The sequence below is a fragment of the Entelurus aequoreus genome, linkage group LG15 (assembly GCF_033978785.1).
Source record: "Entelurus aequoreus isolate RoL-2023_Sb linkage group LG15, RoL_Eaeq_v1.1, whole genome shotgun sequence".
Lineage (NCBI taxonomy): Eukaryota > Metazoa > Chordata > Actinopteri > Syngnathiformes > Syngnathidae > Entelurus > Entelurus aequoreus.
The window spans coordinates 51,962,017-51,983,898 of NC_084745.1; the positions used below are offsets into that span (position 1 = coordinate 51,962,017).

General features: G+C 30.4%; 1 protein-coding gene across 2 annotated transcripts in view; it reads right to left on the reverse strand.

Annotated features, from left to right (window-relative positions):
- Positions 1-21,882, reverse strand: part of LOC133630255 (retinal-specific phospholipid-transporting ATPase ABCA4-like) — a 152,267-nt gene that overhangs the window by 109,853 nt on the left and 20,532 nt on the right. For both annotated transcript variants that reach the window (XM_062021728.1, XM_062021727.1), the window contains 2 exons: positions 7,585-7,674; positions 5,147-5,381 (listed from right to left, as the gene is read on the reverse strand). In XM_062021728.1, the coding sequence (XP_061877712.1) occupies positions 5,147-5,381; positions 7,585-7,674 (325 nt within the window). The remainder of the gene's footprint in view (positions 1-5,146; positions 5,382-7,584; positions 7,675-21,882) is intronic.

The following is a 21,882-nucleotide window of genomic DNA, read 5'->3' on the forward strand; positions in this document are numbered from 1 at the left end:
ACAGGCTGGTGGGACGTAACGACGCGGCAATGTTTCTTCTGCCATGTTTGCTATTTTTGTTTTAGAACGGAGGATGATTGATAGGTTTGAGCCAAATACTAGGGAAAAAAAAATGTGAATCCACACTCTAAACTCCCCAGAGGGCTTTTTGGTCCCACAGGGTGAATTGAAAACTCGGAGTATGTGAAGCCTGAGATGAGGGAAATTCCGTGTTTTTCCATTCCAAAAAAAGAGAGGTAGAGTAAGTCCAACACGGAGTCAGTTTCCATGGTAACCGATGACTCTGTGAATCGAGAACCTTGTTGTTATTTTTTAACAAATCCTAGATTTTTTTTTTTGTCTACTCTCTCCTTATAAGGAGAAGCAAGTTGTCAGACATGGTGTGTGTGTTCCTTTATAACCTGTAAAGGTCCAAACACACAATTCATGAAGAATTATGTCAAAAAAGGTCATGGTTAGTTAAGTTTATTATGGTTATATAAGACTGCTAAGAAAATACTCAATTTTAGATATTGGATATTTAATGGATTTTTTTTATACATTTTTTTTTAAACAATAACAGAAATGTCCATTATTTAGTTTTTCCATTATTGTATATATAACTAAAATTGTCATCTAAACGCAAAAAGTCCGCTGTGGAGGACGCGAGATCGCAGAAGCATATTTGTGAAATTATTACGAACATAAAGTAAGAAAAAACTAGCCTGTTAGCAAAAAATAAATAAAATAAAAACAAAAGACAATACTTTTTTTGGCTTTGATGTCAGATATTTAATCAGTTTTAGTCAAAAAATAAATGCAAAAATAAGTAAAAAAATAGATTTCTTTTGAGGGGGGAGGAGTATTTCATTACTATAAACATAACTAATATAGTAAAAAAATATATACTTTTTTTGTACCTTGATGTCAGATATTTAATCAGTTTTAGTCATAAATAAATGAAAAAAATAAATAAATACATAAAATACACTTTTTTTTTAAGACGGGGTATTTCATTACTGTAAATATAAGTAATGTAGTAGAAAAATATATACTTTTTTGTACCTTGATGTCATATATTTAATCAGTTTTAGCCATAAATAAATGCAAGAATAAAAAAATACATAAAATACAGATTTTTTTTAAGGCGGGGTATTTCATTACTCTAAATATAAGTAATGTAGTAGAAAAATATATACTTTTTTTGTACCTTGATGTCAGATATTTAATCAGTTTTAGTCAAAAATAAATGCAAAAATAAGTAAAAAAATAGATTTCTTTTGAGGGGGGAGGAGTATTTCATTACTATAAACATAACTAATATAGTAAAAAAAATATATACTTTTTTTGTACCTTGATGTCAGATATTTAATCAGTTTTAGTCATAAATAAATGAAAAAAATAAATAAATACATAAAATACTGATTTTTTTTAAGACGGGGTATTTCATTACTGTAAATATAAGTAATGTAGTAGAAAAATATATACTTTTTTGTACCTTGATGTCAGATATTTAATCAGTTTTAGCCATAAATAAATGCAAGAATTAAAAAATACATAAAATACAGATTTTTTTTAAGGCGGGGTATTTCATTACTCTAAATATAAGTAATGTAGTAGAAAAATATATACTTTTTTTGTACCTTGATGTCAGATATTTAATCGGTTTTAGTCAAAAATAAATGCAAATATAAATACATAAATAAAATATAGATGTTTTTTTTGGGGGGGGGGGGCATTTCATTATTATAAATACAACTAATATCGTAGAAAAGTATATACTTTTTTTTGTACTTTGATGTCAGATATTTAATCTGTTTTAGTCATAAATAAAATCTAAAATAATAATGGAAAATTAATAAATAAAATGTAGATTTTTTTGGGCGCGGGGGGTATTTCAATACTGTAAATATAACTAATATAGTGACAATGTACATACCTTTTTTGTACCTTGATGTCAGATATTTAATCCATTTTAGTCATAAATAAATGCAAAAATAATAACAAAATGAATGAAATAAAATGTACATTTGTTGAGGGGGAGTATTTCATTACTGTAAATATAACTAATAAAAAAAAAATATATATATATATATATATATACTTCTTTTTAACTTTGATGTCAGATATTTAATCTGTTTTAGTCATAAATAAAAGCAAAGTTAATAACAAAATGAATCAAATAAAATGTAGATTTTTTTGAGGGGGGTATTCCATTGCTGTAAATATAACTAATATAGAAAAGAAAATATATATATATATATATACTTTTTTTTTTACCTTGATGTCAGATATTTAATCTGTTTTAGTCAAAAATAAATGCAAAAATAATAACAAAATAAATAAGATAAAATGGAGTTTTTTTTTGGAGGGGGGTATTTCATTACTGTAAATATAACTAATTTAGAAAAAAAACAATATCTTTTTTTTTTTTCCTTGTGTCAGATTGATGTCAGGTATTCAATCGATTTTAGTCATAAACAAATGCAAAATACAAAATAAAATAAAATGTATATTTTTTTTAGAGGGGGTATTTCATTACTATAAATCGATAGAAAAAATAAATATACTTTTTTTTTAACCTTGATGTCAGATATATAATCTGTTTTAGTCTTATATAAATGCAAAAAATAATAACAAAATTAATCAAATAAAATGTTGTTGTTTTTTTGCTGGGGGGGGGGTTTGATTACTGTAAATATAACTAACATATAAAAAATGAACTAGTTTTTTTTTTACCCTGATGTCAGATATTTAATCTGTTTTAGTCATAAATAAATGCAAAAATAATAACAAAATAAATAAAATAAAATGTAGATTTTTTTGGAGGGGGGTATTTCATTACTGTAAATATAACTAATATAGAAAAAAACAAAACACTTTTTTTTTTTTTACCTTGTGTCAGATTGATGTCAGATATTTAATCGGTTTTAGTCATAAACAAATGCAAAAAACAAGCAAATTAAAATAAAATGTAGAATTTTTTTTGAGGGGGTGAGTATTTCATTACTATAAATATAGCTAATGTAGAAAATATATACTTTTTTTTTTTTTTTTTACCTTGATGTCAGATATTTAATCTGTTTTAGTCAAAAATAAATGCAAAAATAATAACAAAATAAATAAAATAAAATGTAGATTTTTTTTGGAGGGGGGTATTTCATTACTGTAAATATAACTAATATAGAAAAAAACAATATACTTTTTTTTTTTTTTACCTAGTGTCAGATTGATGTCAGATATTTAATCGGTATTAGTCATAAATAAATGCAAAAAACAAACGAATTAAAATAAAATGTAGATTTTTTTAGGGGGGGTATTTCATTCCTATAAATCGATAGAAAAAATAAATACACTTTTTTTTTTAACCTTGATGCCAGATATTTAATCTGTTTTAGTCATATATAAATGCAAAAAATAATAACAAAATAAATCAAATAAAATGTTTGTTTTTTTTGGGGGGGGGGATTTGATTACTGTAAATATAACTAACATATAAAAAATTAACTAGTTGTTTTTTTTTACCTTGAGGTCAGATATTTAATCGGTTTTAGTCATAAATAAATGCAAAAAAAAATAAAATGAATAAAATAAAATGTAGATTTTTTTTAGAGGTTTATAACTAGTATAACTAATATAAAAACCAATAAATATACTTTTTTTTGAGGGGGTGTGTATTTCATTACTATAACTATAACTAATGTAGAAAATATATACTTTTTTTTTTTACCTTGATGTCAGATATTTAATCTGTTTTAGTCAAAAATAAATGCAAAAATAATAAATAAATAAATAAATAAAATGTAGATTTTTTTTGGAGGGGGGTATTTCATTACTGTAAATATAACTAATATAGAAAAAACAACATAATTTTTTTTTTTTTTACGTTGTGTCAGATTGGTGTCAGATATTTAATCGGTTTTAGTCATAAACAAATACAAAAAACAAACAAAATAAAATAAAATGTAGATTTTTTTTAGGGGGGGTATTTCATTACTATAAATCGATAGAAAAAATAAATATACTTTTTTTTTAACCTTGATGTCAGATATTTAATCTGTTTTAGTCATATATAAATGCAAAAAATAACAACAAATTAAATCAAATAAAATGAGGGGGGGATTTAATTACTGTAAATATAACTAACATATAAAAAATTAACTAGTTTTTTTTTTTACCTTGAGGTCAGATATTTAATTGGTTTTAGTCATAAATAAATGCAAAATTAATAACAAAATGAATAAAATAAAATGTTGATTTTTTTGAGGGGTTTATAACTAATACAACTAATATAAACACCAATAAATATACTTTTTTTTTTACCCTGATGTCAGATATTTAATCTGTTTTAGTCATAAATAAATGCAAACATAATAACATACATAAAATAAAATGTATATATTTTTTTGAGGGGGTGTGTATTTCATTACTATAAATATAACTAATGTAGAATATATATACTTTTTTTCTCACCTTGATGTCAGATATTTAATCTGTTTTAGTCATAAATAAATGTAAAATTAATACTAAAATTATTAAAATAAAATGTAGATCTTCTTTCAGGGGGGTATTTCATTAATTTAAATATAACTAATATAGAAAAAAGAAAAAAATATATATATACTTTTATATTTAATTACTATAAATATAACTAATGTAGAAAATATATACTTTTTTTTTTTACCTTGATGTCAAATGTTTAATCTGCTTTAGTCAAAAATAAATGCAAACATAATAACAAAATAAATAAAATAAATTATAGATTTTTTTGAGGGGATATTTCATTACCGTAAATATAACTAATATAGAAACAAATATTTATATACTTTTTTTTTTACCTTGATGTCAGATGTTTAATCTCTTTTAGTCATAAATAAATGCCAAAAAAAAAAATCTAATCAAATGTAGATTTTTTTTGAAGGGGTATTTCATTACTGTAAATATAACTAATATAGAAACAGATAAATATACTTTTTTTTTAACCTTGATGTAAGATACTATATCTGCTTTAGTCATTGTTAAATAAAAATAAAAAAGTAAAAATTAGTGGGAAGAACGGGGATAAAATACATTCAAAACAAACTACATATGTCATAAATATGAGTTATTAGCACAATCTTGTTCCTGTTCCAGCGCCAAAAAGAACACCTGTGGTGGTTCTACTCACTGCTGCTGTTGTCGTAAACATGGGGGCCACGTCTTCTGGCCCCGTTGATGCCCAGGAAAGCTTTGTAGTTGTTGTCCTCGTACCAGTTGAAGGAGGCCACGCGGGAGAAGGCTCCCTCGGTGTAGCCACACACCAGGCTGGAGGCGGCAGCCATCACCTGCCTGAAGGAGAGATCTCTCTGGAAAAGAGGTGTCATCACCTGTAGGAGTTCCCGGGTGCTGCTTCTCCGGAGTAACTGTCATTGGGAAATTAAAAAGATCCATTTGAGTCATTCTCGAAATGATGACAAAGAAATATAACCTGATAGAAAAATGCTATTTAAAACATGTGTATGCACGTACAACACTTAAAACCTTTAGTATATCAGTGTGTGGAATTAAATTATGCAATGGATTAAGTAAAGAAATCAATGTATTAATATGATCCGGTTTAAAACAGGAAGAGAACATACTGTAAATGTTAGTAATTGCTATGTAGTGGAAAAAGGGGGTGGGGTTAAATGAGCCTTGCTTCTTCCTACTCCTTTTCGGACGTGTTGTAAAGAAGAAAAAAAAGAAAATATGTCAATATTGAAACTGTATACATGTTGGAAATCAACTGCAACCAACCAAAATTCACAGTAAGCACATATTCAGGAAAAGGGAAATAAATTGCTAAATAAAATAAATAAATGCATCAAAAGAAAACAAAATGAGAAAAAAATAAATAAAAAGAAAAAAAAACTGCTTAATATAAAATTTAAAAGAAGCCTTTTTTTTTCCTTTTCTTTTTATTAATTATTTTAATTTCATGTGTTTAAAAATTCACATTTTGATAGGGGAGAGAAAAATGTGTAATCACATATTCAGGAAAAGGGAAATAAATAAATAAATAAATAAATACATTGCTAAACAAAATAAATAAATACATGAAAAGAAAGAAAAATAATGAGAAAAAATGTTTAAGAAGAAAAAACAACGGCTTAAAATAAAAAAAAATAGAAGGCCTTTTTTAGTTTTTTTTCCTTTTCGTTTTATGAATTATTTTAATTTCATGTGTTTAAAAATTCACATTTTGATAGGGGGAGAGAAAAACGTGTAATCACATATTCAGGAAAAGGGAAATAAATAAATAAATACATTGCTGAACAAAATAAATAAATACATAAAAAGAAAGGAAAATGAGAAAACAAATTTAAAAAGAAAAAAACAGCTTAAAAAAATACAAGGCATTTTTTTTGTTTTTTTCCTCCTCTTTCTATGAATTATTTTCATTTCATGTGTTTAAAAATTCTCATTTTCATAAGGAGAGAGAAAAATGTGTAACCACATATCAAGGAAAAGGGGAATAAATACATAAATAAATTGCTAAACCAGATAAATAAATACATAAAAAGAAACAATATTGAGAAAAAAATGTTTAAAAAGAAAAAAAAAAACGTTTTTTTTCTGTTTTTCCTCTTCTTTTTATGAATTATTTTCATTTCATGTTTTTAAAAATTCACATTTTGATAGGGAACGAGACAAAAATGCAACAATATATGTAAAAAAGGGGGAAAACAAAAAAAATATCTTAAAAATACATATTTCTTTTTATGTTCATAATGAGAACTAACGAGATGGAAATTAACAAATAAATATTTAAATACAGGAAATAATTCCTTGGATGTGATTAAAAATTCACATTTTGATAGGGAAAGAGACAAAAGTGCAACTATTAATGGAAAAAAAAGGGGAAAAACAAAAAAAAACTTTTTTAAAATACATAAAAAATATATATTTATTTTTATATACATAATGAGAACTATTTATTTAGAATAAAATTTACAAATCGATAAATACAGGAAATAATCCATTTAATGTGTTTAAAAATTCACATTTTGATGGGGAAAGAGACAAAAGTGCAACTATATATGTAAAAAAAAGGGGGCAACACATAAAAAATATCTCAAAATAGAATTTAAAAATATATATTTTTTTTTATGTACATAATGAGAACTAATGAGATGAAACACAGATAAATACAGGGTGGAAAAAAACTACAGCAGCATTAAATAATGACTAATAGTTTCCAAAAGAAAAATGGTTAAAGTAATAAAACCTGGCCCACATGTATCACCATTTAATAAAAACTATATTACTGCGTGCAGGTCAAACGTAAATCCAACCCTAACAACAGTACTAAAGTTTTACCCTGGAACAGACCATTTACATGGTTGGAGGCCTCTTTGACATTTTGACATAGTTTGTTCTTTTGTCAAAAGCCTTCAGAAACATGAAATATATGTGATTAGTGTCAACATTGTGTCTTTTGTGTCCAGTTTAATTCCTCCAACATGCGAGGCTTCCTCGTGTGTACTGACCCCGTGACCCCCGTGTGCCCCCCCCATGTTTGCGTACAAAGTGAGTGGAGAGGAAGCAAGTGTTTCCTGCCTGACTAAAAATAGAGGACCCCCCTACCTCTTGCAGTTTGTCGCTGGCAGCGGACACCACCTGCAGCCAGAAGTGGATGTTGATGCCCTCAGAGTGATTGTCCACAACACGGGGAAGCTGCAGAAACAAACACGTTATGATAATATTACTTCTAGAACCTTCATAGCACAATCACATCTTTATTTTATGTTGAAGAGGTTCATTTAGCCTACTAATGTGTATTTATAAATGGTTGATTTATATTAAACAATATATATTTTTATATATATTTATATAAAAATATATATATTTCGGCTATCTTGCTTCTGCATTTAGTTGTTTATTGTTTTAAACATGCGTAATAGTTACATGCATCACAGCTTCTCAATCATTACCTTCTTTTACTTGTGTTTACTTCCTTTTCACGCTTTTTACCAATGTTTGCTTACCTTTTTTTAAACTTATTTTATCTGCTTCTTACCTTCTTTTACTTGTGTTTACCTCCTTTTCACACTTTTTACCAATGTTTGCATACCTTTTTAACTTTTTACCTTCTTTTACTTGTGTTTACCTCCTTTTCACACTTTTTACCAATGTTTGCATACCTTTTTAACTTTTTACCTTCTTTTACTTGTGTTTACCTCCTTTTTCACACTTTTTACCAATGTTTGCGTACCTTTTTTAACTTATTTTACCTGCTTCTTACCTTCTTTTACTTGTGTTTACCTCCTTTTCACGCTTTTTACCAATGTCTGCATACCTTTTTTTAACTTATTTTACCTGCTCGTTACCTTCTTTTACCTGTGTTTACCTCCTTTTTGCCTTCTTCTACCTGCTTTTATCTTATTTTACCTATATTTACCTTCTTATTACGTTCTTTTACCTATGTTTACTTATTTTTTTTACCTTCTTCTACCCCCTTTAATTTTCTTTTTACCTTGTTTTACTCATGTTTACCTACTTTTTAACCTTCTATCTGCTTCTACCTGCCTAATACCTTTTTTTTTCTTCCAATTTCAACTCTGAGCGCTGCAGAGACGTAAAGGCCCTTTATACCTTGTTTTACCTGTTTACCTACTTTTTTTTTCCTTATTTCACCTACGTTAACCTACTTTTTTTTACCTATGTTAACCTACTTTTCATTTTTTACCCAAGTTTATCTACTTTTTTACTTTCTTCTGCATGTGTTGACTTTTTTCAACCTTCTTCTACCCTCTTTTGACTTCTTTTAACCTTTTTTTACTCATGTTTATCTACTTTTTCACCCTTTTTTTTAACCCATTTTTACCTGTTTATCTTTTCTATCTGAGTTTACCTGCTTTTTACTTTCTTTAACATACTTTACTGTTCTTGTACCTGTTTATTTACTTTTTTTTTACCTTCTTCTATCGTTTCACCTTTATCAGCCTGCTTTTACTTATATTTCGTTTGACCTTGTTCTACTTTCTTTTACCTATTTTTTACCTTCTTCTGCATTTGACCTTTTTTTAAACCATTATTTGCTTATTTCATTTTTACCTTGTGCTATCTGTTTACCTACTTTTTTACTTTATTGTACCTGATTTTACATAATTTTTTACCTACGTTTACCTACTTTTTATATCTTTGCCTACCTGATTTGATCTTTTCACCTATTTTTTAAACTTTTCTTTACCTGATTTTACCTGCGTATTTTACCCATATGTACTTTTTACCGTCTTCTGCCTGCTTATTACATTTTTTAACCTATGTTTACTTTTTTTCACCTTGTTTTACCTGCTTATTACTTTTTACATGTTTCCTTGTTTACCTTTTTTAGATGCTCATGACCTTCTTTTACCCATGTTTACGTACATTTTCTACCTGCTTTTACCTGTGTATTATCTTTTTTTTAACCTATGTTTACTTTTTAAACATTGTTTTACCTGTTTATTGCCTTTTGTTTTACCTATGTTTACTTTTTTACCTTCTTTTACCTGGTTATTACCTTTTTTACCTATGTTTCATTGTTTACCATTTTTAGATGCTCATTACCTTCTTTTATCCATGTTTACCTACATTTTCTACCTGATTTTACCTGCATATTACCTTTTCTTTTTTTTTTACCTATGTTTACTTTTTACATGCTTATTACCTTTTTTACCTATGTTTACTTGTTTACATTTTTTACACACTTATTACCTTCTTTTACCCATGTTCACTTACATTTTCTACCTGCTTTTACCTGCGTATTACCTTAATTTTTTTATGTTTAGCTACTTTTTTACCTACATACTTGAGTTCATCTAAACTTCTAACCAAAATTGCATTGGCATAAACATTTAAAGATAAAAACAACGCATTCTTGCAACATGCATGAACTTCCTAAAATGGTGAGGTGAGAAAGTAAAAGGATTTCTTGAAAATGTTGTGAAAGGGAAGTTCATGTTCCACTTCCACGCCGTGTGGAACAAGAGTAGAACATGTTGAACACAAACATACGTGTGGAAAGTTACAAATGTCGGGCACGGCTCCTTTAAGTTGGGAGAAGGTGTGCTTGAGGATCTTGCTTCTTGCACACAATAGGCTTGAAGTACAGGAAGCAGGACCAGGACCAAACAAAGACCAGAGGAGACATCCTTCCTTTGGGACATTGCTCTCTATCTCAGTGTGTGTGTGTGTGTGTGTGTGTGTGTGTGTGTGTGTGTGTGTGTGTGTGTGTGTGTGTGTGTGTGTGTGTGTGTGTGTGTGTGTGTGTGTGTGTGTGTGTGTGTGTGTGTGTGTGTGTGTGTGTGTGTGTGTGTGTGTGTGTGTGTGTGCGTTCTTGTATTTCTACCCTTCTTGAGACACCAACAAGGAAAAGTATCTTCCATATGAGGAGGTGTGAACAAGTGATGACCTAAATCATGGTCCCAATAACATTGCATCTAATAGACAATGTCTCATTAGCACCCCTGCTGGTGAAATCTATCAAAATGAGGGTGGTCCCAAAAAGGAGGGGTTTTTCAAGTCGACTGTGTCGGTTTTAAAAGGGTAAACATATGAAATAACAAGTGTGTGTAAGAAGTTGAAATGCGCCCCCTTTGGCCAAAATTAATTAAATAATAAATTAAATATGTATATAGAGACATACTGTAATAACTTGAAGTAAATAATGAAGATTAAAAAACAATTACAAACAAAAAATTCCCCCCAAAATAAATGAACTAAAAGCAGTTTTTTTCTCACAATGTGTCGACTTTTTTCTTGTAAAATTGGGAACAATTTCGTGTATTCTTTCTGTTTCTGTAATATTGCAATATTTTCTCGTAAAATTATTACTTTTTTATGTAAAATGAGTACTTTTTAACGCAAAATGGTGACATTTGTCATATAAAATTCTGACTTTTGTCACAATATTGCCAATTATTTTTGTTGTTCTTGTAAAATAGTAAAAAAATTTGAGTAAAATGAGTAAATAATGAAGATTAAAAAACAATTACAAACAAAAAATTCCCCCAAAAAATAAATGAACTAAAAGCAGTCTTTTTCTCACAATGTGTCGACTTTTTTCTTATAAAATTGGGAACAATTTCTCGTATCCTCGTAAAATTATTACTTTTTTATGTAAAATCAGTACATTAACGCAAAATGGTGACATTTGTCATATAAAATTCTGACTTTTGTCACAATATTGCCAATTATTTTTGTTGTTCTTGTAAAATAGTAAAAAATTTTGAGTAAAATGAGTAAATAATGAAGATTAAAAAACAATTACAAACAAAAAATTCCCCCAAAAATAAATGAACTAAAAGCAGTTTTTTTCTCACAATGTGTCGACTTTTTTCTTATAGAATTGGGAACAATTTCTCGTATTCTCGTAAAATGATTACTTTTTTTTTTAATGTAAAATGAGTACTTTTTAATGCAAAATGGTGACATTTGTCATATAAAATTCTGACTTATCACAATATTGCCAATTATTATTGTTGTTCTTGTAAAATAGTAAAAAAATTTGAGTAAAATGAGTAAATAATGAAGATTAAAAAACAATTACAAACAAAAAATTCCCCCCAAAAATAAATGAACTAAAAGCAGTTTTCTTCTCACAATGTGTCGACTTTTTTCTTATAAAATTGGGAACAATTTCTCGTATTCTCGTAAAATTATTACTTTTTTTTTTAAATGTAAAATGAGTACTTTTTAATGCAAAATGGTGACATTTGTCATACAAAATTCTGACTTTTATCGCAATATTGCCAATTTTTTTGTTGTTCTTGTAAAATAGTAAAACATTTTGAGTAAAATGAGTAAATAATGAAGATTAAAAAACAATTACAAACAAAAAATTCCCCCAAAAAATAAATGAACTAAAAGCAGTCTTTTTCTCACAATGTGTCGACTTTTTTCTTATAAAATTGGGAACAATTTCTCGTATTCTCATAAAATTATTACTTTTTTTTTAAATGTAAAATGAGTACTTTTTAATGCAAAATGGTGACATTTGTCATACAAAATTCTGACTTTTATCACAATATTGCCAATTTTTTTGTTGTTCTTGTGAAATAGTGACATTTTTTGAGTAAAATGAGTAAATAATGAAGATTAAAAAACAATTACAAACAAAAAATTCCCCCAAAAAATAAATGAACTAAAAGCAGTCTTTTTCTCACAATGTGTCGACTTTTTTCTTATAAAATTGGGAACAATTTCTCGTATTCTCGTAAAATTATTACTTTTTTTTTAAATGTAAAATTAGTACTTTTTAATGCAAAATGGTGACATTTGTCATACAAAATTCTGACTTTTATCACAATATTGCCAATTTTTTTGTTGTTCTTGTGAAATAGTGAGTAAAATTACGACTTTTGTCATAAATCTGCCAAGTAAAATTCAGATTATTATTATAATATTGCCAAAATGTTAAAGTTTTCTTATAAAATTGTGACTTTTGTCGAGTAAAATTACGACTCTTTTCATAAAATTGCCCAAACTTTAAACTGCGACTGTTATTGAGTAAAATTCCAACTTTTATCATAATATCGCACAAATGTTCAGTTTTTCTTGTAAAATTTTGACTTGCGTTGAGTAAAATGACGACTTTTATTATAATACTGCAAAAATTCTATGGTTTTCTTGTGAAATTGTGACCTTTTTCTTGTAAAATTCCAACTCATTTTTCACAACAAGCTTTTTTATATTTGCATAGTATGTATAAATTATTAATGTTTTAAATACGCATCTTTATATATCTAGAAAGGCTGGTCCTAAAGAGGTAGGCATTTTTCGGAGGTCTCAAGAAGGTACAAAATACAAGAGTGTGTGTGTGTGTGTGTGTGTGTGTGTGTGTGTGTGTGTGTGTGTGTGTGTGTGTGTGCGTGTGTGTGTTCTTGTATTACTACTCTTCTTGAGACGTCAACAAGGAAAAGTATCTTCCATATGAGGAGGTTTGAACAAGTGATGACATAAATCATGGTCCCAATAACATTGCATCTAATAGACAATGTCTCATTAGCACCCCTGCTGGTGACATCTATCAAAATGAGGGTGGTGCCAAAAAGGAGGGATTTTTCAAATTGACTGTGTGTCGGTTTTAAAGGTGCTCCCCCTCTGGTCAACATATGAAATAACGAGTGTGTGTAAGCAATTGAAATGCGCCCCCTTTGGACAAAATTAATTAAAAAGAAAATGGAATAAATATGTATATAGAGACATACTGTAATAACTTGAAGTAAATAATGAAGATTAAAAACCAATTACAGACAAAAAATTCCCCCAAAAATAAATGAACTCAAAGCAGTCTTTTTCTCACAATGTGTCGACTTTTTTCTTATAAAATTGGGAACAATTTCTCGTATTCTTTCTGTTTCTGTAATATTGCAATATTTTCTCGTAAAATTATTACTTTTTTATGTAAAATGAGTACTTTTTAACGCAAAATGGTGACATTTGTCATATGAAATTCTGACTTTTGTCACAATATTGCCAATGATTTTTGTTGTTCTTGTAGAATAGTAAAAAAAATTGAGTAAAGTGAGTAAATAATGAAGATTAAAAAACAATTACAAACAAAAAATTCCCCCAAAAATAAATGAACTAAAAGCAGTTTTTTTTTTCTTACAATGTGTCGACTTTTTTCTTATAAAATTGGGAACAATTTCTCGTATTCTCGTAAAATTATTACTTTTTTTAAAAATGTAAAATGAGTACTTTTCAATGCAAAATGGTGACATTTGTCATATAAAATTCTGACTTTTATCACAATATTGCCAATTATTTTTGTTGTTCTTGTAAAATAGTAAAATATTTTGAGTAAAATGACGACTTTTGTCATAAATCTGCCAAGTAAAACTCCGATTATTATTATAATATTGCCAAAATGTTAAAGTTTGCTTATAAAATTGTGACTTTTGTCGAGTAAAATTACGACTCTTTTCATAAAATTGCCCAAACTTTAAGCTTTTCTTGTAAAACAGCGACTGTTATTGAGTAAAATTCCAACTTTTATTATAATACTGCAAAAATTCTATGGTTTTCTTGTGAAATTGTGACCTTTTTCTTGTGAAATTCCAACTCATTTTTCACAACAAGCTTTTTTATATGTGCATAGTATGTATATATTATTAATGTTGTAAATACACATCTTTATATATCTAGAAAAGCTGATCCTGAAAAGGTAGGCATTTTTTGGAGGTCTCAAGAAGGTACAAAATACAAGAGTGTGTGTGTGTGTGTGTGTGTGTGTGTGTGTGTGTGTGTGTGTGTGTGTGTGTGTGTGTGTGTGTGTGTGTGTGTGTGTGTGTATGTGTGTGTGTGTGTGTGTGTGTGTGTGCGCGCGCGTGTGTGCGTGTGTGTGTGCGTGTGCGTGCAAGTGAACAATATGTGATTTGATTTTGGAGTTCTTTGTGGTTGTTAAAACTCTGTGATTGAATGAAAAAGAGGCCGCCAATGTTTACTCCGTGTCACTAAGAGGAGGCGTGTCATCTCTGGGCTAATTACAAGAAGAGGGCGAGTCCGACAGCTCGTCTAATGCGGTTTCACAAGTTCTGTGGCTCAGGGTGAACTATTTTGGCGCACGCCGTCCTGATCTCGTCTTTCCCGGCCGGCTTAAAAGCGTTTGATGATTGTTTTCACAAGATACAGTTGTTCTACTGTAAATACACTACAATAACAATCAACTAGGTTTACTATACTAGTACCGCAATACTAATGAATCATATTCGGTACTATACCGCCTCGAAAAAGTACCAGTTCCAATCCCCCCTTTTTTAACGGGCATGACGGCGCGTTATCACGTCGTGACATTGCTGGTTTTAGGAGCAGAGGAGCGTGTTCGGCAGCGCACACACACATAGTACTTACAAGCAGACACAGTGTGTAGACAGAAAAGGGAGAACGGACGCATTTTGGCTTAAAAAGTAAAGATAAAGGTGAAGTTATAACACTGAAACACCCTCAGGAAGAGGTGCTTTAAGACATGGCTAGCTAGTGTTGCGTCGACCAGCTCTTCCTCCCAAGGAATCTAAGTTACTGGTCAATCCCAAGTTCTTTCGATGACATATATGCTGAGTAAGAAGGACCATCAAGACAGAATTGGAATATTTTCAAGTTTTACTAAAGCTTTAGGAGATCAGTTTAACCAATACCTTCATATCGGCTACTCTAGTTCAGGGGTCACCAACCTTTTTGAACCAAGAGCTACTTCTTGGGTACTGATTAATGCGAGGGGCTACCAGTTTGATACACACTTAAATAAATTGCCAGAAATAGCCAATTTGCTCAATTTACCTTTAACTCTATGTTTTTATTAATAATTAATTATATTTACACTTAATTGAACGGTTTAAAAGAGGAGAAAACACGAAAAAAAATGACAATTAAATTTTGAAACATAGTTTATCTTCAATTTCGACTCTTTAAAATTCAAAATTCAACCGAAAAAAGAAGAGAAAAACTAGCTAATTCGAATGTTTTTGAAAAAATAAAAAAAAGAATTTATGGAACATCATTAGTAATTTTTCCTGATTAAGATTAATTTTAGAATTTTGTTTTGAATAGGTTAAAATCCAATCTGCACTTTGTTAGAATGTATAACAAATTGGACCAAGCTATATTTCTAACAAAGACAAATCATTATTTCTTATACATTTTCCGGAACAAAATTTTTAAAAGAAATTCAAAAGACTTTGAAATATGATTTAAATTTGATTCTACAGATTTTCTAGATTTGCCAGAATAATTTTTTTGAATTTTAATCATAATAAGTTTGAAGAAATATTTTACAAATATTCTCCGTCGAAAAAACAGAAGCTAAAATGAAGAATTAAATTAAAATGTATGTATTATTCTTTACAATAAAAAAAAAAAATTTACTTGAACATTGATTAAAATTGTCAGGAAAAAAAGGGGAAGGAATTTAAAAGGTAAAAAGGTATATGTGTTTAAAAATCCTAAAACCATTTTTAAAGTTGTATTTTTTTCTCTAAAATTGTCTTTCCGAAAGTTATAAGAAGCAAAGTAAAAAAATTCATGAAATTATTTAAACAAGTGAAGACCAAGTCTTTAAAATATTTTCTTGGATTTTCAAATTCTATTTGAGTTTTGTCTCTCTTAGAATTAAAATGTCGGGCAGAGCGAGACCAGCTTGCTAGTAAATAAATACAATTTAAAAAATAGAGGCAGCTCACTGGTAAGTGCTGCTATTTGAGCTATTTTTAGAACAGGCCAGCGGGCGACTCATCTGGTCCTTACGGGCTACCTGGTGCCCGCGGGCACCGCGTTGGTGACCCCTGCACTAGTTGATCTGACATTCAAACGGAAAAGCCAACTTCTTGCACACAAAGAAAGCGCACTTACCCGTGTAAAATTTTGTCCGAGGAGGGGGACCTTGAACGATGGTTTAGTGTGGCTGAAACGGGCTACTTAGGCTAAATAATTATACGTTTAAGGCAGGGGTCGGCAACCCAAAATGTTGAAAGAGCCATATTGGAGCAAAAATACAAAAACAAATCTGTCTGGAGCCGCAACAAATTAGAAGATATTACATACAGATAGTGTGTCATGAGATATACATTGAATTGAGATGACTTAAAGGAAACTAAATGAGCTCAAATATAGCTACAAATTAGGCATAATGGTGCAATATGTACATATAGCTAGCCTAAATAGCATGTTAGCATCGATTAGCTTGCAAGTCATGCAGTGACCAAATATGCCCGATTAGCACTCCACACAAGTCAATAACATCAACAAAACTCACCTTTGTGTATTCACGCACAACGTTAAAGGTTTGGTGGACAAAATGAGACGGAAAAAGAAGTGGCATAAAACACGTCCTAAAAAGTCGGAGAAAGTTATACACTACGGTGAGTTCAAGGACCGCCAAAATTAGTAGGACAAAACGGCGCTCGCCAAATACTCGAGTCAGTGAAGCATGTTTAATATAAACAGTGTGCTTTATAACAATTAGGGAGGTTTGTGTCATTTTTGTCCTCCTACAGAAACCATATTAAAACAAAAACTTTTTTTTTTTTCCCCTCATCTTTTTCCATTTTTCATACATTTTTGAAAAAGCTTCAGAGAGCCACTAGGGCGGCGCTAAAGAGCCGCATGCGGCTCTAGAGCCGCGGGTTGCCGACCCCTGGTTTAAGGGGTTAAATGGCTTAGTGTAGACATGGCCTAAGGCAGGGGTCACCAACGCGGTGCCCGCGGGCACCAGGTAGCCCGTAAGGACCAAATAAGTAGCCCGCCGGCCTGTTCTAAAAATAGCTCAAATAGCAGCACTTACCAGTGAGCTGCATCTATTTTTTAAATTGTATTTATTTACTAGCAAGCTGGTCTCGCTTTGCCCGACATTTTTAATTCTAAGAGAGACAAAACTCAAATAGAATGTGAAAATCCAAGAAAATATTTTAAAGACTTGGTCTTCACTTGTTTAAATAAATTCATTCATTTTTTTACTTTGCTTCCTATAACTTTCAGAAAGACAATTATAGAGAAAAAATACAACCTTAAAAATGATTTTAGGATTTTTAAACACATATACCTTTGTACCTTTTAAATTCCTTCCTTTTCTTTCCTGACAATTTAAATCAATGTTCAAGTAAAAAAAAATGTTTTATTGTAAAGAATAATAAATAGATTTTAATTTAATTCTTCATTTTAGCTTCTATTTTTCTGACGAAGAATATTTGTGAAATATTTCTTCAAACTTATTATGATTAAAATTCAAAAAAATTATTCTGGCAATCCAGAAAATCTGTACAATCAAATTTAAATCTTATTTCAAAGTCTTTTGAATTTAAAAAAAAACTTTTGTTCTGGAAAATCTAGAAAAAAATAGTCATTTGTCTTTGTTAGAAATATAGCTTGGTCCAATTTGCTATATACTCTAACAAAGTGTAGATTGGATTTTAACCTATTTAAAACATGTCATCAAAATTCTAAAATTAATCTTAATCAGGAAAAATTACTAATGATGTTCCATAAATTATTTTTTTAAGTTTTTCTCTTCTTTTTTTCGGTTGAATTTTGAATTTTAAAGAGTCGAAATTGAAGATAAACTATGTTTCAAAATTTAATTGTAATTTTTTTCGTGTTTTCTTCTCTTTTAAACCGTTCAATTAAGTGTAAATATCATTAATTATTAATAATAACATAGAGTTAAAGGTAAATTGAGCAAATTGGCTATTTCTGGCAATTTATTTAAGTGTGTATCAAACTGGTAGCCCTTCGCATTAATCAGTACCCAAGAAGTAGCTCTTGGTTTCAAAAAGGTTGGTGACCCCTGGCCTAAGGTGACAACTAAGTGTAATTAGGACGTTGGCTCTATAGTTCGCACTAATACTCAGGTCGTGATTCATTGGGTGTGAATTAATTCTTGTGATAATGCCTTTAAAACACTTGTCTGAGATCCTTCCAAAGAGTTTTCGCTTGAAACGTCTTTGCAAGAGCAACAACTCGAACGAGGCTCGTCTGAGCTCAACGAGGCCTTTCTCTATTCATAGGCTCTGACAAACGTTACTGCCCGATTAGGAATCATTAATAGCGGTGGTTATGTAAGGTGTGGGGACAATGGTGGTGCCTTGTGAAGCTCCAATAAGTATAAGTGGTCAACAAGGGGTCAGACTGGGAGTTTTAGTCATTAGCGTGGCTCAAAATGGCGACAATTGGAGGAAGTGGTCGTTGTTGCAAAGGCCGTCGGACACTTCACGTGACCTCCTACTTCAGGGGTCACCAACCTTTTTGAAACCAAGAGCTACTTCTTGGGTACTGATTAATGCGAAGGGCTACCAGTTTGATACACACTTAAATAAATTGCCAGAAGTAGCCAATTTGCTCAATTTACCTTTAACTCTATGTTATTATTAATAATTAATGATATTTATCTTTGTGGAAACACTGATCATCTTAATGATTTCTCACAATAAATATATATAGAAACAAATATCAATATGCAACACTTTATTTTTATATTTTCTCTAAGTGCACATTTTTCAAATTGAACATTTTCAAATGATCACTTCTAAGACAGTCTTGTGAAATCACAATATCCCATTTTAACTAGCTATTTTATATTAAACACAAAAAACACTTTACATTTTAAGTGTTTATATATATATATATATATATATATATATATATATATATATATATATATATATATATATATATATATATATATATATATTGTCATTTGTAAGTTACATGTAAGTGTGATTTAAACAAGAATAGCTAAATAAATAAATCTATATATATATTAAAAAAAAAGGGTATTTCTGTCTGTCATTCCGTTGTACATTTTTTTTCCTTTTACGGAAGGTTTTTTTTGTAGAGAATAAATGATGAAAAAAACACTTAATTGAACGGTTTAAAAGAGGAGAACACACCAAAAAAAATTCAAATTAAATTTTGAAACATAGTTTATCTTCAATTTCGACTCTTTAAAGTTCAAAATTCAACTGAAAAAAAGAAGAGAAAAACTAGCTAATTTGAATCTTTTTGAAAAAATTAAAAAAAGAATTTATGGAACATCATTAGTAATTTTTCCTGATTAGGATTAATTTTACAATTTTGATGACATGTTTTGAATAGGTTAAAATACAATCTACACTTTGTTAGAATATATAACAAATTGGACCAAGCTAGACAAATCATTATTTCTTCTAGATTTTCCAGAAACATTTTTTTAAAAGAAATTCAAAAGACTTTGAAATAAGATTTAAATTTGATTCTACAGATTTTCTAGATTTGCCAGAATAATTTTTTTGAATCATAATAAGTTTGAAGAAATATTTCACAAATATTCTCCGTCGAAAAAACAGAAGCTAAAATGAAGAATTAAATTAAAATGTATTTATTATTCTTTAAAATAAAAACAATACATTTACTTGAACATTGATTTAAATTGTCAGGAAAGAAGAGGAAGGAATTTAAAAGGTAAAAAGGTATATGTGTTTAAAAATCCTAAAATCATTTTTAAGGTTGTATTTTTTCTCTAAAATTGTCTTTCTGAAAGTTATAAGAAGCAAAGTAAAAAAATTAATGAATTTATTTAAACAAGTGAAGACCAAGTCTTTAAAATATTTTCTTGGATTTTCAAATTCTATTTGAGTTTTGTCTCTCTTAGAATTAAAAAGGTCGAGCAAAGCGAGACCAGCTTGCTAGTTGTGGGGATGCGGGGCTGGCGGACAGACGGCGCCCGCTCCAAGATGGCGGCGAGGAGGCGTGGACGAGCCAGCGGCAAGGCGGGGCGCGCTGGGAGCGACGCCGCCATCAGCATAAGGTGCGTGGAGCGCGCAGCTGTGGACAGTGCAATCACCCTCTCGGACCGTATAAAAGGGTGAGAGACGTGAACATCAAGGGAGGAGACGGAGAAAGACGGCGGACAGGAGGAAACCATCCCCTGCTGCCACGCAAACGACGGCGACGTGCTGCTGAAAAGCAGACGGCGGACGGGAGGAAACCATTCGTGTGCTCACGTGAGAAAAAAGGCAGCTGCTGAAAAGCACGCAAAAGACTCTGTGATTGAAATAATAAAGAAGTCTAAACTGTCTCACGACAATGTCTTCCCTGGGTGGTCCTGAGAACCCCCACGACAGTTAGGACTGTCACACTAGTAAATAAATACAATTTTAAAAATAGAGGCAGCTCACTGGTAAGTGCTGCTATTTGAGCTATTTTTAGAACAGGCCAGCGGGCGACTCATCTGGTCCTTACGGGCTACCTGGTGCCCGCGGGCACCACGTTGGTGACCCCTGTCCTACAGTATTTGCCGTTCGGCATTCGGTCCCATGATTTATTTTCTCTGCCATTTATGATTATAATGAGAAGTTGCATGTTATGGTAACTTCAAGAAAAACTGGTTTGGTGGCACTATCTACAGGGCAAAAAGAGGGCGCTGTCTCTCAAGTCATTTCACTCAACATTTTTCAGCAGGAGGATACTTTGTCAAAATGCGATGCCTGTAATGGTTTCCTCAGCCTGTCCCGACCGAACCTTTTCACTTCCAATACCATACCGATATTGGAACCTTGGGTATCGGCCGATATATATCCGATACAATATCATACTTTTATTATTTGTAGCGAAAATGCCTGATCGAGTGAAATTAGTTAAACAGAGAACAAAGTTAGGTATTTACTCTGTTAATTGTTCAATGGTAGTTATCTAATCTGTTAAATGCTAGCAGCCTAAAATGAACTTAGGCGGAATTTAATTAAGTTTAATAGTTTTTTGGCAACACCCAGTGTTCACAATAAATAATTAGGTGGAGCTCATGACGCAAAATGTTGAACGATGCGGAAACTTTCTAATACACCTACGCCTTGGAGACGTCCCAGCAGGCACAAGACATTCAAACAACGTTGACAACTTGTTGACTTCGGTCCTGACGTTGAGCAACTGAAACATAACGTTGGAACAACGTGCTTTTTGACGACGTTTAATCAATGTCGGGTTCTGACGTTGATTTGACCGTTAAAATTTTGGTCATTTCCCAACCAATACTCTACAACACAAATACAACGTTGAAACAACATGCTTTTTGACGACGTCTAATCAATGTTGTGTTCTAACGTTGATTTAATGGTCATTTCCCAACCAATATCCCACAACACAAATACAACGTTGAAACAACATGTTTTGTGACGACGTCTAATCAATGTTGGGTTCTGAGGTTGAATTTTGATCATTTCCCAACCAATATCCTACAACACAAATACAACGTTGAAACAACATCCTTTTTGACAACATCTAATCAACGTTGGGTTCTGAGGTTGAATTTTGGTCATTTCACAACCAATATCCTACAACACAAATACAACGTTGAAATAACATGCTTTTTGACGACGTCTAATCAATGTTGGGTTCTGACGTTGATTTGACTGTTGAATTTTGATCATTTCCCAA